The sequence below is a fragment of the Podarcis liolepis genome (assembly GCF_965112155.1).
Source record: "Podarcis liolepis genome assembly, chromosome: 1".
NCBI classification, from domain to species: domain Eukaryota; kingdom Metazoa; phylum Chordata; class Lepidosauria; order Squamata; family Lacertidae; genus Podarcis; species Podarcis liolepis.
The window spans coordinates 85,705,887-85,730,851 of NC_139554.1; the positions used below are offsets into that span (position 1 = coordinate 85,705,887).

At 44.1% G+C, this 24,965-nt stretch overlaps 1 protein-coding gene and 1 long non-coding RNA gene across 7 annotated transcripts in view; one reads left to right on the top strand and one right to left on the bottom strand.

Annotated features, from left to right (window-relative positions):
* The first annotated feature begins 7,562 nt into the window (after positions 1–7,562).
* Positions 7,563–22,850, top strand: LOC310708138. 3 transcript variants are annotated; one of them, XR_014526862.1, is made up of 7 exons: positions 7,563–8,001; positions 11,248–11,368; positions 11,966–12,109; positions 14,603–14,657; positions 15,798–15,864; positions 19,650–19,712; positions 22,712–22,850. It is a non-coding gene; the product is annotated as an uncharacterized lncRNA (long non-coding RNA). The 3 variants fall into 3 exon arrangements; XR_014526863.1 differs by lacking the exon at positions 22,712–22,850 and adding an exon at positions 21,123–21,641 and having other exon boundaries at positions 7,592–8,001; XR_014526864.1 differs by lacking the exons at positions 7,563–8,001; positions 11,248–11,368; positions 22,712–22,850 and adding exons at positions 11,411–11,496; positions 21,123–21,641.
* CFAP65 (cilia and flagella associated protein 65) overlaps positions 15,714–24,965 on the bottom strand; it is a 42,180-nt gene continuing 32,928 nt past the window's right edge. For all 4 annotated transcript variants that reach the window (XM_083503511.1, XM_083503509.1, XM_083503510.1 and 1 more), the window contains exons 29-33: positions 22,771–22,985; positions 21,648–21,806; positions 20,000–20,290; positions 18,787–18,924; positions 15,714–16,989 (exon numbers count right to left, since the gene is read on the bottom strand). In XM_083503511.1, coding sequence (XP_083359637.1) covers positions 16,863–16,989; positions 18,787–18,924; positions 20,000–20,290; positions 21,648–21,806; positions 22,771–22,985 — 930 coding nt within the window. In that variant the 3' untranslated portion in view covers positions 15,714–16,862. The remainder of the gene's footprint in view (positions 16,990–18,786; positions 18,925–19,999; positions 20,291–21,647; positions 21,807–22,770; positions 22,986–24,965) is intronic.

The window sequence follows — 24,965 nt, forward strand, 5'->3', positions numbered from 1 at the left end:
CCTCTCTCCATTTCCAATATTCCTTATGACTTGATTGTGACCTTCCTTCTTCTTGGCTAAATGTCACTTCATGTCAAGACTTTTTGCTCTGTCTTTTATGCTGCAATGAAACCAATGAACAAAGTGAGAGCAAAGATAGCCTCTCTCTCGCTCTCTCTTAAAAGACACTGCAAATCTGGAATTCTGTTCGATGAAATGTAATGGAGCTGCAGTGCTCTGAAATAACAGTCACAGATTGTGTAATGTTAATTAATGTATATACCCTGCTTTTCCATAAAACTCTGTGACATTCTAGAATAAAAGGCAGCCTTTCATGAAGGCCTTTCTTATCAACCTCTGTGTTTGTGCATATAATAAATGCACACTGGTTCCCATTGGTTTATGCGTAATGTGAAATGTAGTTGTGCTAGTCACAACCACATTTTAGGGGTGTCACAGCTATTTTAGGTATGTTGTTGATAATCTGTGACAGGTGACATCACACACACACACACACACACACACAAATACCTTTTGAAAAACTATTTGATAGTTTAAAAGATTATTTGGAGGCTATGCACTCCTCTAGTTTATGAATCTAGCTGTATTCTTTCTTTCTTAAGGAACTCCCTCCCTCGGGTCACTTCTGCATCATTTTTTGGAACTTTCACTTTAGAGACAGGGTTGCCAACTTGGAAAAAAGTACCGTATTTTTTGCACCATAACACTCACTTTTTCCTCCTAGAAAGTAAGGGAAAATGTCTGTGCGTGTTATGGAGGGAATGCCTATGGGTGGCATGCCTACGGATTTTCCTCCTCTAAAAACTACGTGCGTGTTATGGTCGGGTGCGTGTTATAGAGCGAAAAATACGGTAGTTCCTGTTTTTGTGCTTTTAATGGAAACATTAGTAGGTGACAGTGGTGTGAAATCATCACCTGATTTCAAGCTGTTTAACTACATATTATGCATTTCCCTTGAAGCATGAAATTAGCCAGTTTTATTTAAGGGAGAAACAGCAGCATAACAGGATCTCACTCTTATCTATCACACTTTCATTATTAAAAAGTCACTGGTGGGCAGGGGAATATCATGAAACAGTTAAAAAATAAATACTTTCAGAATGCTTTCAGGGATGAAATGCAAGGAAAAATCCTCAAGAATGATATTTGGATTCTTGGAATTATAGGCAGAAAAATTAATAAAGTTAACAGGATGGACTTTGGTTGAGATTTGTGAAATGACTTCAGTGCATAAGAAAACAAAAGGCAATGTGGGAATAATAAGAATGCCAGTGAGTGCAGCTTGCATCGGAATATAGTTGTGTTTAAATAAAATTTATGTAAATGAAGTGTGGTATAGTTTTCAGGGTGTCCTGGTTTTTACTTTTTGAAACATGGCAACCCTAAAATAAATTAAAGCTTGAAGCATTTCCAATTTGCTAGGAGTGAGGCCTCCTAGAATGCATCTGACAGATTGAGGAGAAAAGAGGAACTGATCTGAAGGGAGCAGCCCTGATCTGTGCATATGGTTGCCACCATGTTAGGAACCAAAATTCTATGCCCTTTGCAGTTACAGCGTAATAGAAATTTAACAAGTACAGCTGTCATCATAATTTCATTTCCATGCAAAAAATAAATAAATGAAAAAGGCTTGCCTGTTGGGCCCCTACCTGCCAAATAGCAATTAAAAGCACAGTCTCCTTCCATAAAAAACAGATGGCATCCCATTTGTGAAGAAGCAGATTTGTGTTCTCTTAAGCAGTTAAAACCATACATGGTTCAAGTGAGAGAGAGAGCTTAAATGTGTTGGTCTGTCTGCAAGGTGGCCGCTTATATATCACCAAAAAAGAGGACACAGATTTGCATAGCTAGGAAAAATATTGCCATAAATAAATAAACTTGTCAAGACAGTTTTAAACTGGTGGGGTTAAACAGATAGCAGTGCCGTTTGAGATTACAGTCCTTACCAGGGAGTAAGCCCCATTGAACTCAGTGGGACTACCTTCTAAGGAGACACTCTTTGTATGATGCCTAGGGGACCTGGCTTTCAAATATCAGTTTGTTTCAACAAATGGAGACTGCCTCAAAACACTTAGGTTCATGGAGCAACACACACACACACACACACACACACACACACACACACACACACACACGTGGGCTGTTTATCATTTTGTTCAGACTGTATTGGGGGTTTTGCTATTAGCATATTTGAAGTGACCAAAAGCTTTTTATTTCTTTTTGCTTCTTTTTCTGAATAGTATTGTAACTGCTATTTTCTAATACTCACCTGTTGAGCTCTGACTCACTGCCATTTCTGGGGAAGGAGAAAATGTTTTGTTTGAATGGGGTGAATGAACTTCCTGAGAAGGTTTAATTATACAGATGGTGATTTTCATCTAACCCATGAGTTTGAAAGGGGGGTGTCTCATTTAAGTGGTGCCCATTAACATGTAAATGTTGATACATATGTAAGTGGTGTTTTTGCTGTCTTAACTGCAGAACTGTTACCATGGTGTTCATGCTGTACTTTGTGGTAATTTTCCTCTTAATGAAGGAGGATTCTGCCTCGTAATACTAGAAATCAAAATCAGGGCCATTTTATCTAAGCTGAATGCTGGGAAATGCTTATTTATTTATTTATTTATTTATTTAGATTTTCTTGATGTACAGAAGTATGTGTGATATCTCTCGTATTTTTTCCATGTAACATTTTCACAAATCAGTTTCATTTGTTGAGACATTAGGGGGAAAAGGGGTGGAGGGGGGAAGATGGGTGGGGGTGGGGTCGGGTGGTGATGTCTCTATTTTGCTTAATGTTCGTAGGGTTTGGTGTCAGCGTTGCTCGTGCAGGTTCTCTGCTGTTCACTTGTGTTCTTTTGGTGGTGCAAGAGGTTGGGGTTGGCCTAGGGTGTGGTTGTTTGTTTGTGATTGGCTGTGGTGATCTTTGTTTTCGTGTGTGAGTGGGGTGGGTGGGTGTTTTGGATCAGGTTAGCCATATTGATTTGTATGCTGTTGGTGGATTACTGTCAATGTCTTGTTGGGCTGTGTATGTGATAAAGGGGAGCTTCTTCTGATAAAGGAGTCTTCTTCTGTTTGCCCCCATTTCAGTTTATTGGTTAATTTTTCTAGTAGGGCTGTTTCCCATACAATTTGGTACCATTGGTCCATGCTTACTCCTGACAGGTCTCTCCAGTGTCTGGTTATGGTGTTTCTGGCTGCTGAAAGTAGGTGGGTTATGAGTTCTTTGCGGTGTAAAGTGGGCATTGTTGCCTTGGAAGATGTTTAAGTAGGGCCAATTCTGGGGTGATGTCTAATACTTGCTTAGTTATTTTACATATTTCTCGTATGGCTGTTGTCCAGAATAGTTGGATTTTGGGGCACTCCCACCACATGGAGGTATGTGCCTGTGGAGGTGCTGGAAAATTCTGAACAAAGGAAAGTACTTCTTCACACAGCATGTTGTAAAACAATAGATTCTGCTGCCTCAGGATGTAGTAGTGATGGCCACAAACTTGAATGGCTTTAAGAGAGTATTGGACAAATTCATGGAGGATGGCTATATTTCTACATCCATTTGTTGTGGCAGTATGTCTCTGAATCAGTGTTAGAAATTAGTCAGGCACTAGGTACATTTTGCAACTAGTACAGGCCCAATTGCGACCACGTGGAGATCTCTGGATGCCAGATTGGCAGTTGGGGGAAGGAAAATGTCACTTAGAGAAGGATCTGCAATATTTTCCTTGAAGCTTGAATTTGTTTTATTCTGGATTGTTTGGTTTGATGTTGTAATGTGCTGTAAACCACTTTGAGATTTGTTTTTTTTTTAAATATAAAGCAGTGTAGAAATGAAATGAATAATAATAATAAACCCCACTACAAAAAATCCCCAAAACACATGCCTAGACATTTCATTGTGGTGACCACAACCTATATTTAAGGTGCCGTTTGGCAATTAGATTATATATCTGATTTTCTAACACTCTCTGAATACTTATTGCTGGGAATTACCGTATATGGGAAGGTGCTGTTGTGTTCAGGTCTTGCTTGTGGATTTCTATAGGCCACTGTGATAACATGATGCTGGGCTAGATAGACCTTTGGCCTGATCCAGCAGGACCTTTGGCCTGGCCTTCTTATGTTCTTGACAACATGTCATTTTAATATGTAGATTAAATAGAAGTACAGAGTAAAGGTCTATGAATGCTCTCGAGTAAGGTTCCAAACTCATTGTGAGGTATAATGTCTGTACTATTAATTGGTATAAGGCACCCAACCATGTTGCCTTCCAGATGTTTTGGACTATGATTATGGCCATGCTGGCTGGGACTGATAGGAGTTGTGTTCCAAAACAACTGGAGGGCAACAGATTGAGGAAGGCTGCAGCAAGGTCCTGAGTCGTCTGTAACTTCTGTGCTTTCCAACCTGTTCTTCCTCTTACACCCCTTCCTTGCTGGTTTTGAGTTTAATTTATGGTTCCTGCTGGCCACAGAATAGTAGACAGGAAAGTGGATAGGTGAAGGGATTTGTGAAAGAACAGAGAAGGCTGTGTGGTTGCTGTATCTTCTCTTGGTGTAATGAGGCAAAGTTTTAAGCACTGTCTCCCGTTGAGAATGCTGGCAACCCTACTATACAGTGTGGATACCATAGGGCAAATATCCTGTGGGCCTGCATTGTGACCAGTGAACCAAATCCGATAGCCAGTAAATATGATTTTATAAGGAGTTCTGCCAGTTGGATCATACATATTAAATCTCCGAAGCACAAACACACTCACCAGAAAGAAACTACTTGGCCAGCTTCTGTGTCTGTAACAGCAGCTTGATAGGGAGAAATCAGCAAATGAGGCTTTTCACGGCATTGAGGGAAAATAGTATAACTGACTAACATCTGCACGTCGAGTTATCTTAAAAGCACAGTTACTGGGGCTGGTGGAAAAATTTTCTTACCAGGCAGAGGAAACTTTCCCCATTATTTGATGCTGGGAAAAGCATCACTTTGCTGAATTTCTGTTTGTTACCTAGCGGTTCAAAAGCAGAAAAGCCCTGCCAGGTAAAGATTGGCAATCTTCTTTTGAAGAAGTTCTGTCAAAGCTGAGTAATTCACATGGTTGTGATTGCTAAAATATTCATGTGTGTTCTATAGTCAAAAATTGCTTAATGGTGCATTTGAAACTGATAGTTATCTTGTTTACGTGTTTGAAAAAAAGGGCTTTGGGGGAAAGCAAACCTTTTGTAAATGCAAATTTGTCCACATGAAGATGTCTTAATATATACAAAAAAATTGGTTGATTTCTAAAGTATGGTTTTTGCTGCAGGTACCTATTGTTTAGAGTTGAATTATGTCTGAAACTAAAACAAAATATCCAAGATGGAGCCAAGATGGAGAGTTGGTCTTTAAGGTGCTATTGGAAGGAATTTTTTTATTTTGTCCAAGATGGAAATTAGGGTCAATGAACCATTGTTATCTACTTTTGGTTGGTGAAAAGTTAAAATGTTAATGCAGCTAAACAAATACAGTACAGTACTTGCTTATTCATTTAAATAGCTGGGATTCAAGGAGAGCATCTGGAAAGTGCACAATTCACGGGCAGCTATGATTGTTCATAGTAAGGTCCCTTAATTCAACAGATTTATGGTACAATCTATGTCATGTATACTCAGATATAAGACACATTAAATTCAATGGGACTTGGTCCTTGTCCTAGGTTAGTGTGTATAGGATTGCAGATTTGGTTAGTCAAGTTCAAAATGTGATTCCTAAAACTCATTTGGAGTCCTTACTGGAGTCACTCTCCCTCATTTTTTACCATAGTAGTAGCAGCACTTTTCTTACATAGACCACATAAGAATTGTTGCCCTCTTTGGTTATCTTTTCTCATCCTTGGTGATAAGCAAATTTATTGCTGCACCCTGGCTATTCCCAAAATAGCTGGCTCACAGGTAATTTTTATTCAAAACTGAAGCTAGGCTGTGTTAGCTCTCCCTTCCCGGATGCAAATCTCCTCTCCAGTTTCTGCTTGAAGTAGCAAGGACTGATGTGAAAGATAAAGTTACTGGAGACTAAGAAGAACACTCCCAAGCCCACCCTGCAACTCTCTCTCTCTCTTTCTCTCTTGTAACTTCCAAACTTTCAGGTAAATATGGAGGAGATGCATCCATGCTCCAGTATCTAGGGTTTCCAGAGGAACTGTTGCTGGAGATTTTCCAACTGGAAGGCAGAAACTCATATGTGTTCATCTTCATTCCACTCTGTTTCCTCCCCCCATTACTGTATGGAAAGCAATTCTTTTTTTTTACTACAACAAGGCTAAAGAACACAGTATCTGTGTGATGATAATTTTTTCTATATATATGACAAAGCAGCTAAAATAGTCAGCCAATAAGATCCAACCCAAAGTGCTCATAATCAAGGACAGGAGTATGTGGATGAACTAGCATTGGGAATGATGGGTGCAGTGGAAATACCCTTAAAAGTCAAATTAAAATCCTAGTTTTGCCACAGAATCCCTTTGGGATTGGAGGGCAAACTGTTTAGTTTCCGCTTCAGTTTCTTTCTGCAAAATGAGCCTAATGGGACTTGCAATTAGTGGGGAGGTCAAAGGCATTAAAAGAAGGTAACAAGAGTGGCAAAATTCAGTTGGTCGATAAAGTAGTTAGAGGACAAAATGGGCAGCAATGTTACAGGCGTCCTTTGTAAATTGCATTGTCTTTCTGAACATACAATTCCTCCAAGTGCTGGCAGCCTTCAATAAAACCTTTTCCCAAGCATAGCTGCTGTGTAATGCAAGACAAAGATGGCTGACAACTCACTTCAAAATATCCCATTATAGCCATGCTCAGAAAAAGGCTTGTGGTGGCCAAGCCAAGCCTTTTATAAAGTTGCCTAGGCTGTCTATGGCTGTTTTCCTGGACAGGCTGTATTGCCAAGCGTAGCTTACTTGATGCAGAGGCTGGGTGTTGAAGCAATAGGAGGGCACAGGTGTACAAGGCTCTGAGGATGCACATGATGCCCTGTGAGCACACAGCGCATGTAGGTATGTATGCTACATGCATGTCACCCATTTCCACTGCGCAGGCATGCCATGTGTTTGCAGATAGGCTGGACCTGCCTAACGCGAGCCGAACGAACAAAACATTCACGTCAGGTCTTGTGCGTGGGGCTCAACGCGAGGCAAGCACAGCAATCGCCTGGGGACAGGCTACTGGAGATGTGTGAAGGAGCCCATTCCTGCCATGTCATTCTGCCACGAAATATGCCCCAGCCGCCACATGGGAGTCCAGTCAGAGCATCACCTGGAAGGGAACTCCAAGGTATCTGTGGAAGAAAAAGAGCTTATAGGGAAGGGAAAGGAAAGGAAAAGGGATGGTGGAAGGGAATGGTAAAATAAAAGAAAAATGGGGGCAGGAGTAAAAGAATACTTAACAATAAACAAATAAAAGAAAAGGAGAGGCAGGGGTCATGTCTGGCAGGCAAGCATAACTAAACCCTCGGATTTAGATAGGTTTTCTTTGCCTTTAATAGCCAACTGTTTTACAACAGTACAATGTAGGACCGAATGCTGTCTGGAGAAGAGAAATTCCAGATTCTGTTTCCTCTGACTCATGAATCACACTGGGTAGCCACGTTGCTGTAAGCAATTAAAAATAATGACAGAGGGGAGAATTTTGCCAAGCTTAACTTCTTTTCCCAACCTGATGGGAGAAGCTGCATGTGCTTAAATTCTCTCTTGTTGGCAAAACTATTGAAGGCAGAGAAGTGCAGTTCTGAATCAGACAAGCCCCAGCAGGTTCCCTTTTCTCCCCCACCCACTTCCCCAAGTACCAGGGATGGTCCTGGGGCACAGCAGAAGCCCCTGTGCATTTGGGGTGTTGAGCCCCCCATAACAAACCCCCATTGGGGCAGCCTCCAGCTTCCAGCCGCCAGCCTCTTCTTCCCAGCGCCCATCCCCCCCCCACGGCATTGCTGAGCAATAGCCTGGGAACATCTCACCTGGCTCCAGTGACACGTTGGCAGCTCCAGGTGAGGGACTCACCTTCCCAGCCGAGCAAGTGGAAAATGAGGGTGATGCTGGCCCTGCGGTGGCTTTTATAGGCCTGATAAAAATAGCTCTGGCTTGGCAGGCAGCAAGGGGGGCCAGGGCGTGGGGGGCTGCATGGAGGAGCCCGAGGGCTGGGTTGTCACCAGGAGAGTGCCGTCTCCCCTGCACACCTGTCATGGGCTCTGCATTTGCTCAGGGCAAATATTGACACAGCAGGGCAGGAAGGCAAGCCAGGCATGCGGGGTGGGGGGAGAGGGGGGCATCAGGAGCCCCCCAGATTAGCACCAGAGCCCTTGCTAATGGGGTTGATTAGAGCCAGCAGCCCGGGCAACTCGCTGCACAAAGAGCAGAGAGGGGGAGGGAAGGAAGGCAATGCTCATTAAACCTTCCCTGGAACAACACCAGCTGTCGCTTTCCGCCCACCTGCCTCTCTCACTTCGCTGCCCCAGGGCGGGCAGTGGGGGGAGGGGGAGGGAGGGAGCGCAGTCCCGGGCAGGTGTATGGCACTGCTGGGAACACAGGAGGAGAAGGGAGGAAGGAGGGGATGGGCATGGCCGAGGGAGGGACGTGTAAAACGTCCACATCCTGGTTCAGGTGCAAGGGGATTGGCAGGTGCCAAGGAGAATCGGGCTTGAATGTGCAGGTTTGGGAGGGAGAACAGGAGAGGAGGCTGTGCAGAGTTCCCTTTGTCACACCGCTGGCACTGGAAGGCAAACCAGAGGGAAGCTAGGTTGCCCATTTGTGCCAGGCAGAGGCCAGCAAATTCAAATCAGACCTAAGTGGGGAGAGTACCTTGAGTGCACTATTGAGGAGTGAGAGGCTGGAGAAAGTCACAAACTGAATGTAACTCAGCGTGGTGTTTATACACGCACACACACGCGTACGTTACGCACAGTTTGGAGACGGCCGAGCAAAAGAACTGCACACAATGTACTGGAGCTTGGGAGGTGACTGTATGCTTGGGCTTCTGCTGGAGAACAAGATTCAGTCTTTGTATTAATCATTTGCCTAGTCGCTTTAATTATATTAAAGTGCTTTTTACAGTTTTCATTTTGCTATGGTATATTCCTCCCATTTTACATATTGGGCAGCAAGGTGAGAGGTGTACTTCCTGAAGGTCTACCCAGTGATTTCATGCTGAGCGGACTTGAACCTGTACTACACATCTACAGTCATTCCACTTGGACAAAAGTCTTCTCTCCTTGGGATCCCTCTCCCCTTGGTCTTCTGTAAACAACATCAGCATTGGCAGAGCCACCGCTGAAGTCAGTGGGACAGAGTTCTCTCTATGGAAACCAAAAAGGCCATGAGAATGAGATTTCTGTTAGGTATCTGAGCCAGGGACTTGGAAGAGAGTGTTGAGTTCTAGTAGTTAAGGCAGCTTTATGTGACTGAAAGGAAACATTAAAGCTAGTGTGTGCGTTGCCTGTTCTGGGAATGCATTTCTGGTTCCATGTTGCAGGGATTAAACTATACTCCCAAACTGAGTTAATGGATGTCATCTAACGAAACAGTATTTTAGCTTTTAAAAAAACCAAACCCCTAAAACAGGGGTCAACAAGGTTTATCTTGCCTGAGCCGGATTGTTCCCACGGAGATCCCTCTGTGGGCTGGATTGCATGCCTGTGAATGAGCGTGCGCCCCCACGGTTTTCGGCATATGCGCCTGCAAGATGCGTTTTTCAGCGTCTGCGTCAATACGATTTTCGGTGCCGTGGAAGCGAAGTGCTGCGCCGGTTTAGCGCAGCACGTGAGCAGCCAGCTCAGTTCAGGGGCAGCTCATGGGCTGGTCAAATGATCTCTACAGGACGCTTCCGGCCCATGGACCTTAGGTTGCTGACCCCTGCCCTAAAACAGTGTTGGTAATTAAGGCCCTAGGACTCTAAGGCAGCCTGCAGTCAATGTTGCTAGGGGCTCTGCATCCCAAGAACCCACATTGAATGGAGTCTCTCCGGGCAAAACTAGAATTTATCCAAAGCACAGAACGGCTGCCCAAAACAGCTGCCACATCTGGAGTTCCTTTCCCCTGTAATATTTAGTAATGATATATTTAGTAATATTTACTAATATTTAGTAATGATACCATCACACACACACACCCCCCTTGATCCACATCGTGGGGCAATGGACATGGGACTTCTGGCCTTAAGAGGCATTCCTGTGTTTTTCATGATGCCTAGTTCTCCCCTTTTATGCTATGCCAGCAATGAAACTGTCAGGTTTGAGCGGACTTGTACATCATTTAGAGTAGCCTGTCAGAAATGAAACTGAAATTTCCATGTGCCAGCAGTCCCATAAAACAGTAGGGCGCAGCCTTTGTTGTAGACTTCATGACCACTATAGCAGAGTGTAGGTGCATCTGATGTCCATGAAAAGCTTATGTCATAATTTGTTATTCTTTCAGATGCCACAAGATCTTGATTGTTATTGTAGTGTATGTGTGACAGCCAGAAGTGCCTGTAGGCTGTAAGTAGAAGAAGGAAAGTAGAAGAAGGAAAGCAATTGGGGGGGGGTGTAAAAAAGATGGGTAGGAATTCAAAGAGATTAATTTTTCATTGAATTTTGCACTTTTTCCAGGATGACTTGACACTGTGTGGTTTTTCTTATTTAGGTAACACAGGGTGGACAATGCTTTACAATGTTACTTGATTTCAAGACGAATGTGTGCTGTTACTCTTGCTCCCATTTTGCAGCAGGAAATCTTAAGGACAAAGAGATTAGTGACATACCTAACACCATACAATGGGTTTTTTCCTACATATTTTAGAGACATTCTCACTCAATTTTCTTGTCTTAAGTGGCATGTTAGTTTCACTTTTGAGGGGACTCAATTTGTGCTTGCAATATAATGTGTGCAGTAACACCAGCAGCATTGGTGGGACCAGTATCAGTAGAAATCCAGGTGGGTGTTTCTTTTCTACATAATTATACAAAACATAAATTGAGCCATAAATTCAATATAAGACCTCTGCATAAAACTATATGTCACGGTCTCTTATAAATCCCTGATTTTCAAATGATAGACAGAAAGGTGATCACGGGCAGTCAGTGTCACCCTCTGGAATGGTTCTAAGTAAAAAGATAGGCAGGTGGGACTAACAGAGGACAGGGCCTTATTTTCCTGAAAGGACCAGCCAGCAGCCACTGCATTGTTTTTTGTTGGAACTGTCATGAACAATACAGGACATTCTAATGGCCTTAAAAGCATTTTCCTTTCCCCACTTACAGCAAGGATGCCATAGAATGACACCCTGTCCTAGCCAACAAAACCGGACCCTTATGTACCAGTTGCCTGAAGGAAAGCAACATCATCATCATCATAAGCCTGCAAAGAACAGCCTGCCAACAGGTGATCCATCCACTGCTTTTGTTCTTTCTCTTTTTCAGACCAACAATGGAGAGATACAGCAGGTGTTAAATGTTTAACATGTCTGAGGATCACACCTGGCCCCAAGAATCCCCCCCCCAAAAAAGGCTGTCAGGTGGGAAATGCACAACTGTTGTACCCCCCTGCTTGTACCTGGTGGTGCTGGAAAGAGCTGCTCCTGGTGAAATTTGCCTCTCAAATACGTCTTTGTGCCGAAGTTGTCATCTTAGATAGAAATGTGCAGTAGCTGTACTGTACATGCAGAATGATATCCAAGAGGGCAATGTTCCAGTGTAGAGGGGGAAAGATAGGTTTTGAATCTGGGGAACCAGCAAGGCACCAGGGAATAGGGATAGTCATTTTCCATTGAAATCAGGAATGAGGATCTAACCCTTTAAAATTCATTACAATTGCTTGGGGAGTTGATTGTCATAATTGATGTCATAGGCACATGTGCCCATGACGATTACACAAGAACACACTTCAATTAATAAAAAAAATTGCTTATAGAGTGAGGGTAGGAGATTTGCCAGCAACAAGAATACTGTGTACTGGTAAAACCGGTTTTCCCTGTTGCAGAGCCTCAGTGTGAAGGAAGGACAACTGTGTTCCACAATCAAAACGCTCCAGGGTGGGATGATCTGCCAAAAAAACCTGGATGTCTGTACACACCCCTTTAACAAGAGGACCAACGATGGACAAAAGGCTACTCTTTGAGAAACAGTATGTATGGGGGAAAGAAAGGATATTCAATTGGGCATAACCACTGATGGAAAACCAAGCAGGAATGTGCACTATGTGAAAGCAACAGTTAAAAGGTAAAGGTAAAGGTACCTCTGCCCGTACGGGCCAGTCGTGTCCGACTCTAGGGTTGTGTGCCCATCTCACTTAAGAGGCCGGGGGCCAGCGCTGTCTGGAGACACTTCCGGGTCATGTGGCCAGCGTGACGAAGCTGCTCTGGCGAGCCGGCACCAGCGCAGCACACAGAAACGCCGTTTACCTTCCCGCTATAAAGCAGTACCTATTTATCTACTTGCACTTAGGGGTGCTTTCGAACTGCTAGGTGGGCAGGAGCTGGGACCGAAAGACGGGAGCTCACCCCGCCGCGGGGATTCGAACCGCCGACCATGCGATCGGCAAGCCCTAGGCGCTGAGGTTTTACCCACAGTGCCACCCGTTAAAATGACAGTTAAAATGAACTAAATGTTACTGTACATTTTAGGAAGTGTATGAAAACAGTGGAAGATTGTTGGCTAAACACCTCACCTCATATATTAGATACATTCAAAGCTGTTGCATGAAGTTATGAAAGATGCTCCATATATGTTGGTTAATCTTTTTCTTTCTCAACACGCTCCCACATTTTGTGAATTATGATCCTACAAAAGCTGCAACATTTTTTTTTGCAAGCTGGAATCCAGATTGCACAATATAAACTGGAGACTGAAATTATGCAGGTCACAATCCAGCCCTGCATCTGAGATAGATGCAAAATCCATCTTCTTTTGGAGCTATGAAGAGATTTCACACCCTTTTATATAGCAATTCACAGGCTATTAGACCATAATCTTCCAAAATTTCTTTACATTGTTAGTCTTTTAATAGTAGAAGAGAGTAGAAAGCAAAAGCAAATAGGGGTTTGTCTTTGTATCAGTGCATGTTCCTGTCATTGTTCCCCATTACATAAATTTTGTACAAGACAAAGCAGAATAGAACTAACAATTAGACTCTGTGAATCCTAAAACATTAAATTTTTATCATGGTGTTTTATCTCTTCTACATAATACATATTTAAAAACTCATCCTCATAATCTTGAATTTTTAACCATATATCGAGAATCAATTTATCAGGAGATAATTTGTGTATTGATAAACCTTTACACATTTAGGCTGTGATCCTATACACTTTCCTGAGAGCAAGTTCCACTGAACCCAGAGGGATTTACTTCTGAGTAGAAATGCATTGGATTGCTCTGTTTACAGGCCTGTGGTAATAATAATAATAATTTATACCCCGCCCATCTGATTGAGTTTTCCCAGCCACTCTGGACGGCTCCCAATCAAGTGTTAAAAACAGTACAGCATTAAATATTAAAAACTTCCCTAAACAGGGCTGCCTTCAGATGTCTTTTAAAGATAGGATAACTGCTTATTTCCTTCACATCTGAAGGGAGGGTGCGTGCCACTACTGAGAAAGCCCTCTGTCTGGTTCCCTGTAACCTCACTTCTCGCAATGAGGGGACCACCAGAAGGCCCTCAGCACTGGATCTCAGTGTCCGGGCTGAATGATGGGGGTGGAGACGCTCCTTCAGGTATACAGGACCAAGGCCGTTTAGGGCTTTAAAGGTCAGCACCAACACTTTGAATTGTGCTCGGAAACGTATGAAACATGGTTCATACAAATGAGCAAGTTGTTTCCCCTCTCAGTACATTTGAACAGAAGTATTTTTATAATTCTGTGTTTTTGTATCTCTAGTCACAATTATTTCAACAATGAAGAGCCACTAATGCTCTTTAGAATAGAGAATGAAAAATTAATGAAGCTTGGGTGTCTAGGGGATACTAAAGGGCAAATGAGAACTAAAAGCAGTGTTGCAGTGGGTGGGGAGATAATAGACAAACTAAGAAAGGTGTGTTTTCCCGGAGGGGGGGAGGAGTGAATAAGGTAGGATAGTTAAGGCTGGGAGTCGGATTGCCTACAGTGATTGCATCATGGCTTGTGGGGTTGCCAGCTGACCAAATACAAACATATTCAACCTGGCCTGCTCTTGTGCTTTTTAACTGTTGCTTGATGTGTGATGTGTAGAAGCAGCTTGTCAAGGTAGAAAGGCAATCATTTTCACAACCAACATCCGTTCAAACTTATGTTAAAGGCATAGGAGCAAAGGTTGGTGTCTAGCTAATACCCTTTTCCCCCAGACTGGGCGAGGGTTTTTTTCTCCCCGAGAAACTATCTCATGGCAAACAGCAATTCCAGTAGCAATTCCAGGAAGCTAGATTGCTGGCAAGGCACCAGATCCTGGCTGCATAAAGCACTTATTTGTTTCTTATTCAGCATTATGCTGTTACAATAGAACAGCACTTTGTGGTTCAAACTTGAGTTGGTTTATTTTTGTGATCCTGCAAGGGAGCAAGCAAGACAGTCACATGGCTAAGCTTGACTGCCAACTAGATGTTAATTACATGACTACAATTAATGTACACTTTTCTTTTCAGTTATGTACATCAGCCAGGTAGAAGCTTGACCATGGGACCATGTGGGGAGAGAGGGGTGAGTTTAACTCTTCAAGCTTCCTTGCTGCTGACCCAGGCTTAAAAACAAGAGAGAGAGAGAGAGAGAGAGAGAGATGTTTCTACACTTGAAATGCAAATAGCAGCTTCAGAAAGGCATTTTTGGGACCAGGAATGTGGCAGGAAGGCAAAGTGTTAAACTGCTCTCCACATCTCACAGGATCTTCAGACTGTGACTGCTATTTACATAAGGAGGGGGAAGTGCACAGTAATTGCATTCACACAATTATTGTCATGTTCGTTTGGCCCTGAAGCTCCGCAGCTTGGAGGCTCCATGCTCAGCTTCCTTTCTAGGGCCTAGCATGGTGCTGCTTGCCATCACATAATGAAGCTATGGCATAGCTTGGCTCTGGGGCTCTCTCTTGGGTTTAGCTAGTCTCCCTCTCAAGGCAGCTAGCTAAAACAGCTCACAGAAAAGAGAAGCAATGTGCAGGCTAAAGAACAGAGCAGAAGTGCTTTACTAATACAGTAACAGCGAGGCCTCGAGCAGCCAGCCTCCCCAATAATTTAATCACATCAGACCATATTCCAGTTCACGTGTATGCAACCCATGGCTGCTCTCCATGCAGTGCACCAACCCCTGCCCACCTTTCCCACCAAGCTTCAGCCATCACCCAGGGAAGATACTGCTGTTCCCAGGCTGCTAAGCAGCATGGACACGGCTGCTTGGGCTGCATCCTCTCTAAGTGTTTCCAATCCAGCCACGATAGATAGCTGCCCCTGTGCTTTCTTTCTCTTGAGATTCTTCCTAGGCTGTCTCCATTTGACACCTAAATACTACCAAGTAGCTAATAGAGCTGTTGCCCTGGTTTGCAGATAGGTAATGATACCCAGGAAAAAGGAGCAGCCCTATATATGCCAAATTAAAGCCAATTCAGTCTTTCTGAAATAAATTAGCTGCAGTACAAATACTTTGTTTTTAAAAGGCTTATGGGCTCAGGTGTTAAGTCCCCCTTCTAAGGTGGCATGAGAAGTCTGTGATGGCGAGAGTTGTTGAAGATATTGCCGAAGTAGCTACTTGAGTGCTGACAGTGTGGAGGGAACAAAAGTGTTTATTGTTGAACTAAACTGCTGTTTGAATAAAGCCACTGTTTTCAGTACTCTTCTCATGCTGTTTTAGTCACAGGAGCCTCTGCTCCAGAAACAGAAGCACAATATTTGGTTGCATGGAATTTGTCATCCTGAAGGTATGTCTGTACATCATGCCCTGTCACGTTTCATTTAATTTTTTTGCTCTCACCAACCTTGGAGAAACCTTTGCATGTGCCCTGTTCATACCCATATCTTCCTCCTAAAATTGCATGTTTGGAAATTGGGGGGGGGGGGTTGCTTTTCTCAATAAATTCTGAATTTAGACCACCTCACATACCCCAATGATTGGGGCCAGGTGTCCTTGAGAGGAGATGGTGAAATAAGTTAAAATCTTTGCTAAAAATGAACAAAGCAGCTCTGGCAAATGGATGGGTTAGGCACAATGGCAATTCAGCAATGTCAAAAAAAAAGGGAGGGGGATTTTGATCAAGGATGATAGTCATGACATTAACCTAAAGAGATAAGGCAAGACTACTGTCCACAGAAAAGTTTATAATTCTATAATGAGGTAAAGCTTTTGCACACAAGACATTGCAGTGAATGACGTACCCGTTGGTTTATTGTCAGTCTGCTGGCTGGTTGCTGCTTAACAGAGAACACTGGATCATGCTACCTCTCACACTTCAAATTCTTTGTTCCAGTTTTCATAGATGCTTATCTGGTTGCCAGATTTCATTATTCAGGAATCGTAGCAGCAAGGAAAAGTGCACCCTGTGCTGTCCTCTGCGGAGGCTGGAGCGCTGACAAACTAGACTGCACTGCCCCTTGGTGGAGGGAAAGTTGAACACTTACAATACAAGAGGCTTGCCAAGATGAAAACAAAGTCATCTTAATTTGAAAAAATAATCTCTCACACGCATGGCACAAGTGGAACCACTTCTGCTTTGGTGCAAACCAGAGTTGTATTTTGAAGGCTGCATGATAAAGATCCCGTGCTGTTATTGAATAGGGTAGGGTCACATAGGTTTCTTTGCAAGTCACTTCTCCTTTGACCCACCTCCAAGAAAGCAGCTTTCCAGTGGCACCATGGCTCCTACAAGGACTAGCCAGATGCAAATACCGGACTTGTGTGATAGCAGAGTTCTTCAAGCCCCTAGGGGGGCAAGATGACGTGCCGCTGCCCTTCAGAGTCCTTGTTCTCTCTGGAGGCACGGGTCAGTGGTGCTGTGGTGGGGTGGAGCAGAGACGGTTTGTGCATTGGAGCAATGGGACTGATAGTTCTGAAATAAAAAGCTCCATTTCAGTTTTTACAACTTCATAATACTAAAGAAAGTATTCTAAAGCCCCAGGTCCAGTTTCTGACTTTAAAAGAGCGTGGCTGGGCATGTTCTTTGCTAGAGACCTTGGGAAGATACCACCTAACAGGATCCCAATGGCACACTTCTCATACCATATTGCTTGATTTCCTTGTGTAGCAGCAGGTACCATGAGAACCTTCTATTCTGACGGATGCACCCCTCTCCAGGCTTAACTTAACCTTAGTGGATTCCTTACTGCTTTTACCTCTTACTATTCTCCTCCGGCCAGCGGCGGAGTGTATGCTGGCAGTGCCAGGGAAGCTGCTGCCCACTCTCCTCCTGCCCTCTGCCACCGGGTCATGTCTGCTACTGCAGCCAGGCGTAAAGCGCCTCACAACCAAGGAGGGTGGGTGGCAGCATTGCCACCAACACTTCTGCTTTCTGCTGCCGGGTCAGAAGTAACCCACCAGCAGAGCTGCTGCCGCTGGGCACAAGGAGTGCCATGGCCAAGGAGGGTGGGTGGCAGTGCTACTGCTCACTCACTTCCTCTCCTCCCCTGCACAAGCACCACAGCCAAGGAAGGAGCCTACTGTGGGGTCGTCTGTTTGTGTAGATCCCTCTCAAAATTGCACCTGAGGCCACAGCACTCACCACACTACACCTCTTCCTCCCCCAAGCCTTCTTTCCCTTTATTCACCATCTCCTTTAACTTCAACCATATACCCATTTTCCTCATCTTTTGTGCTTCCATTCCGTGGCCATTGAGCAGGCCAATCACACCACAAGGTGAGACAATCAAAAAAGGAAACCAATAGCATACAAAAGAAAAGAGGGACGAACATTCCAACCACAAGGACATAAATGACCCTCTGCTACTAAGCTTTCATAGTTACTAAATAGGCATCAACCAAGTTCTTCTATCCTTTTGTTCTAGGCTCATACAAAAATGAATAATTTATTATTATTGTCAGAGCTGCTCCCAGATCCTAGCTCACAGAGGATCACGCTAGCCAGCGTTCACTTTATAAAAGTCTTTATTGAGTTACAGTTTCCATTTCCAAGCTGCCGCGTGCAGCTCTACGTCTTATAAGCTAGACCGGCGAAGCTCCGTCTGAGTCTCCGCCCCTTGTACACCAACTTAATACCCTAGCCTTACTCCACCTTTTCCGCCTGACCGTTCTTCTCTGGGTCCCTCTGCCCCCCGTGGTCTCTTCCTTCCTGGACTCTTCTGACGCTGACCCCCCGGACCCTCCTGTCTCCTTGCGTCGGGCTTTAGGACCTGGCTCCCTTTCCAGGCTGCTTACTGCGCCGCCTTCCTGTGCATTTGAACTTGGCGCGCACGCCCAACCTTCCACTTTCCGCTTGACCGTTTCTTCACTCTCCGATGGAGGTGTGGCCACTCCTGACTCATGCCCTCCCCCCTGCTGCGAGCTGCCAGAGCTCGATACCTGGCGCCTTTCCTCCCCACTGCGCTCTGTTGGTGACGCTGGCCCCGATTTCCAACTGCTGCCCTCTGAACCCTCTCTGGACCCTTCTTCCTGGGGTGTCCCCCTAAGCTCCCCCCTTGCTCTGGCCACTGGCTCTCCTTTCTGTGAATCTTCTGATTCACTGGACAGACTCGGAGATCTCGGGTCGTCGTCGTCACTCATCTTTTCTTCGGACTCCTCCCCCTCGCTCTCTGTTTCCTCCCTTGCCCTCGCCTCTGCTCCTGAACCCCTGACAATTATTATTATTATTATTATTATTATTATTATTATTATTCCATACCCCGTTACTCACTTTTGGGAGAAAACAGTAGGGAGTGCAATGATTCTGGGTCGTGCTGTCAGCACTACCTCCCCACGACTGGCCTCCACCAGAACGTTTCTGATGGTGTTTTCCAGCACCATCTCAGTCAGATTTGAAAACGCTGGCAACCTTTAGAGAAAAGAGCATTTCAGTTCTCCCTGTCCAGGGAAGTTGGTGTTTCCAAGCATGCTTACAGAATGGTACTACAGAATAGTGCCCACCCTACTCACTACCTTTTTAATAGCATAGCTGACAAGATGGCAAAGTTCTAACAAACCAAAGGCACACCGGCCTGAATGAAAAAAAGCTAAACCAGTTTTATTGAAAGGGTGTGTTCACAGACAGGACAAATGAATAGATGAATCCATATATAGAACTGAATGTCTATGATGGGACTCAGAAAGTACCAGCACACACACACCAGGCTAGTAAATGTAAGAGAGGTTCTAGGCTGAAGCTTAGGCAGATTCATTGCTTCTCTCTAATACACTGGAATCCTTCTCAACTTCAGAGTAGTAGGATCATCACTGTGATGGATTGTATTTACTTTTTCTCTTAGATGTCCATAGAAGTCAGGGGTTGCTCACTTCTATGGGCAAAAGAAAAGCAACAGCCCTGTCAGGGAAGGGAGTAAATTTTGTCCCTAGCTCAAGTATGTGCCAGACTGCAGTCTCATTTCTTTCTCCCATAGAAATGTATTTGTCCCTTTGCTTTCTAAAGGGAGTATACTGTAGTGGAGGGAAGAAACCATCCCTCCATCTCAGATACTGATGGGCTCAACATCAGGGATGAGGCCAAGTTTTGCACTACCTCTTCAATGTCTCCAATTATAGCTGCTTTACTTTCTCCCACAGACATGAATGGCTGCTTTTGGCTTTTGTTGAGGAAGAGAAATGCATCCCATGATATAGCAACAGGTACTTTGATAGTGCAGAATATAACCTAAAGTGTGTTGCTTTGCAATATTTTGAAATTTGGAATATTGTGGCAAGAGTTAGCATCTTAAGGACACAGGTGAGCTGCAGGGACATGGAATGAGTGACATTCTTTTAAATGTTTTTTTAAGTTGGGACACTAGCTCAAAAACGTTGTTGAATCCTGCCCGTTGTTCTGTGCATCTTTCGCATTACATTAAATATTGTCTGGTGAGTATAGCTATTTTGCTGAGAACCCCTACTTAGATATCCCCCTCAATTTGGCTCACCTGATAATGGTTTCTTTCTGCTCCCGGAATTGTTCCTTCCGAATAATGACACTTAGACTCTCTTGAGCTTCTAAAGTTTCTGTAGGAGATCTCTCTTGTACTCCTCCAGCATCTTCATCTTCTGCTCTACACTTAGGGCTAAACTCTGGGGAAGTTGGTGTTGTAGAGGTACCACCTGGACTGTGCTTTTGTTTGGCTGACTCCTCACTCCAGAACTGGCAGAAGTAGGGTGTGGGCTCTGCTAGGCTTCTGATCACTGCTTCCTGGAACTGGCTTTCCTCCAGCAGCCCCCTAGAATGTCAGGAGAGAATTCACTTTGGAGTGAAAGACAGAGCTGGCTGCCTTTGTCACACTGTTGCCCTCTGCCCCCAAACCCTGGGAATATGAAAAGCCAGCATACACTTGAGACTATCCAGGTATACATCCGAAGGGATACGTGTAAGAAAAAGGTATTGGAAGTCTTCCTGAATATAGGTTCCCCCACATCACACTAAATTAGTAAAATTGGCTGCAGTGAGATGTCATGGTGAATTTATCAGCAAGAAAGCAGAACAAAAGATGCAAAAGCTCAAAAGACTGCCACTCCACATATGAACTGACCCTGACCCTGTGATCATCATTTGAGGCCCTTCTTCATGTGCCTCCTTCATAAGAGGTCTGGAGGGTGGCAACACAAGAATGGGCCTTCTTTGTGGTGGCTCCCCATTTGTGGAATGCTCTCCTTAGTGAGGCTTGCCTGGTCCCTTCACCTTTTGGCACCAGGCAAAAACATTTCTCTTCAACATTTCTCTTTGATGTATTATAGTATTTTAATATTCTTTTGGAAGCCACCCAGAGTGGCTGGGGAGGCCCAGCCAGATGGGCGGGGTATAAATAATAAATTATTATTATTATTATTATTATTATTATTATTATTCAACCAGGTGCTTGGCTCATTAACACGTGATGGCTTTTTTAATGTGTTTGTGGGAGGGAGGTTATTGGTTTGTCTTTGTTTTATGTATTTTGTATTTTTCCTGAGATCCACCCTGAGATCTTTGGGTGAAGGGCAGTATACAAATTAAATAATAATAATAATAATCACCCTATGTCCACAATTGATTAAATCTTCCCTTTCCTGCAGGAATTTGAACTAATTTACCTTCATGTTACTTAGTCACTACAGTGAAGTGGACATGGACCAGGACGACCTGACTTTCAAATCTCCATTCAGTCATGAGGTTCACTCCATTGCCTTGGATAATGCCAAGTCTCAGCCTAATTCATGCAAGAGCATAGGAATCTGCCTCATCCAGAACCCATGTGGCTCATTATTGACTACATTGACTTGCAACAGCTCTCCAGAGTTGCAGACAGGAGTCTTTCCCCAGCCCTTCCGGGAGAAGCCATGAATTGAACTTGGGACCTTTTGCATGCCAAGCATGTACCCTGCCACACCCATTCCCTATGGCCTTTCCCCACCTCATAGGATTACTGTGAGGACACAGTGTGATAACGCCTGTACACTATTGCTGACCACCTTGGAGGAAGAGAAGGCAAATGTGACAAATGCAAACGCCTAGCCTTGCAATTCTATGCATCTGAGCAGACTGTTATGAAAGCATATTCTGCCTTTGAGCAGCAGGATTCTGGTTGAGGGGCCACCCACTTGATCACTGTAGACAGCATGTCTGTCACTAGCTGTGCCTCCTGTTCCGTGCAGCTTGCTAACGCCGTCAAACTTGGAGATCCACTCTTGCTCCTGCTCCTGCTCCTGCTCCTGCTCCTGCTCAGCGTATTCCTTCTGATTGTTGTCTTCTTAAGTTGGCTGGAAAGAGGACAACAAGGAGAATTAAAGTGCCTTGTCAAATGATACGAGAATGCCATGAACCACAGGGTCTCTAGAAAGAAGCCAACAAGATTTTTGTCCTGTGGCTCAGTTTGTTAAATTTCCCCACAATCCACAGCAGTGGATTGGAAGGAATCAGATTCACACACTGCTTTTCTCAATTCCAACATACAAATGTTAAGAAAAACAACATGTAAAGCAGCTTTTGTAAGAGTGAGATTTACGCAAGATGCACAATTTCCTTATGCATTGGGTTGTATTCAACTAAGTCCTACCTAGAGTACATGGTGTAGACCAGTTGAAATTAATATGCTGGTCATGTTGTAAAGCAAGCTTCCCCTGAACTGAACTTGTGATTTTATTATTTTAACTTTTTAATTGTTATTTTTTTAATTATTTGTGTTATTGTATATTTTAATAAAGGAAGTTTTAGTGTCCTCTCTTTTAACTATGGATTGATATTATAGTTGTAAACCACTTAGAAGCCATCATGACATATCAGTATTACAGTACAGTGGTACCTCGGGTTAAGAACTTAATTCGTTCCGGCGGTCCGTTCTTAACCTGAAACTGTTTTAACCTGAAGCACCACGTTAGCTAATGGGGCCTCCTGCTGCCGCCGCGCGATTTCTGTTCTCATCCTGAAGCAAAGTTCTTAACCCAAGGTACTATTTCTGGGTTAGCGGAGCCTGTAACCTGAAGCGTATGTAACCTGAAGCATATGTAACCCGAGGTACCACTGTATATAAATTAATAATAATAATGTCCATTAACTTCACCAGGTCTACTCTGAGTAAGACCAGCACTGAATACCACCCATAGCTTTTTGAAGAAACCGTTTTGGATGCCTGTAACAAACAGCATCTCATTTATTTGTCTTGTAGGAGAATATACAGAGAACCAACATCTCCCCTGGGGACCTGAGGACAGGGCAAGGCCTTACCGGAAAAGGAAGTGCTGGGTCAGGTCATTAGGGAAGTTGACCAGGTAGTCATCAGTTGAGTGTGACCTAGCTGTAACCCCCAAGTGCATGAGGAAGGGCTTGGGGGGCTCCGGCTTCACCCACAACCTGCTGGCATCTTTGTTCCTCGTGAGCTTCCTCTGGCTGCGGCTGGCAGGAGGGTTAGGCACATGGATGTTCCTAATGGGTGGAAGAGTCTGTTGGGGTAGATTTTAAAAGGCACTCTTTAATGAGTGGGTTGGAGCCCTCCAAAGCCAACCACCACTATGTATTTTGTGTTCTCATTTTGTATTTGTATGTTGTAAACCACCCTGTCTTTTTGGATGAAGGGCAATATACAGATTAAATAACAACCACCACCACCAGAACAAATCTGCTTAAAAGAGAGGTTGGGGTTTCTCTCTGTTTTATATACACAGTTCCAATTTTTAGCCTTCATCTTGGTTCTCCCATGAATTAGGCTGTGCATAGGCCTCTCTCTCAAACACAAATGTGTGGAGAAAAGAATGGACTATATATAAAAAAATACAGTAATTACTCAGAACCTTCACCGCACCATTCTTAAGGGCTCAGTACTGGACTTAGAAGTACCCTCAAGCTAAGAACCTGCTCCTTCAGCAAAATTGTGATTCCCGTCCAAGCACCACTTAACACACACACACACACACACACACACACACACACACATTCTGAATTTTTTTTCTGTGCTGCTATATCACAAAATATCAAGGTAGTATATACTGCTCAAACATAAATCATTTAAATATGAAAATAAAAATTCAAGAATACAGATAATCAGTAAGGCTAATCAAAATTAAAAGGCTCCAAAGGTCTGTTGGCCCAAGTACCGTATTTTTCGCTCTATAACACGCAGATTTTTGCTCCTAAAAAGGAAGGGGAAATGTCTGTGCGTGTTATGCAGCGAATGTGTGTCCCTGGAGCCGAAAAATGAGGCAAAAATCAAACCGCGCTTCAGGGAGAAGGGAGCTCCGTGAGAGAGGAAGTGGCAGCTTTCCTGCATTCTGCCTCAGGGTCTTACTGCCCACCCTGCTCTGTTTCGTTACTGTGTTTGCTCAAACGGAACAAAGAGCAGGGAAAGCCCCTCCCCTCCAGGCAAGAAGAGAGGAAAGGAAAGGAAAGGATCGTCCTTCCTTCTATCCTCTCCCTGCTCCGGAGGGAACAATGTTTGTGAAGGGAAGAGAGATTACAGGTTCGGCTTAAAATTCTGATTTGACTTCCTGCTTTTTGTTTTTGGAGACACACAGCATTCAAATATGCTTTCTTCCATTTAAAAGGATGAAATCCTTAAACAGTGTTTTGCCTGTAAATTCATGCGATCTGGAAGATTACAGTGTCTGTACCTCTTAAGGGATGGCAAAGCTTAGGTTTCGCTGCTAAATAGTTCTTAATGCAGTTAAAATGCTTTCTTCTGTCATGCTGGTGGGAGGGAGAGGGAGAGAGAGAGAGAGAGAGAGAGAGAGAGAGAGAGCGCACGCTGGCTGGCTTGGGTGGGTGGGTGGGTGGGGGGAAACTTTTGCCTTCCTTTCCTCACGTTATAGCCCTCTCCTGCATTCTTAGCCTTCTGTGTTTTTCCTTCCCTCCCCACTTAAAATGTGGTTACAAAGCATGGATCCACATGGATCCTCAGGATCTTTGCATTGGGTCACCCCAAATTCACCATCAGAGCACACAGCATGTCCATGGCTACAGCCTGCCCCCCCCCCCAAAAATCACACACCCATTGTTGCCTGGGGCTGCAATGGTGCAAAAACGTGGTTACAAAGCATGGATCCACATGGATCCTCAGGATCTTTGCATTGGGTCAGCCAAAATTCACCATCAGAGCACATAGCATGTCCATGGCTACAGCCTGTCCCCCCCCCCCCAAAAAAAAATCACGCACCCACTGTTGCCTGGGGCTGCAATGGTGCAAAAACGTGGTTACAAAGCATGGATCCACATGGATCCTCAGGATCTTTGCATTGGGTCAGCCAAAATTCACCATCAGAGCACATAGCATGTCCATGGCTACAGCCTGTCCCCCCCCCCAAAAAAAATCACGCACCCACTGTTGCCTGGGGCTGCAATGGTGCAAAAACGTGGTTACAAAGCATGGATCCACATGGATCCTCAGGATCTTTGCATTGGGTCAGCCAAAATTCACCATCAGAGCACAT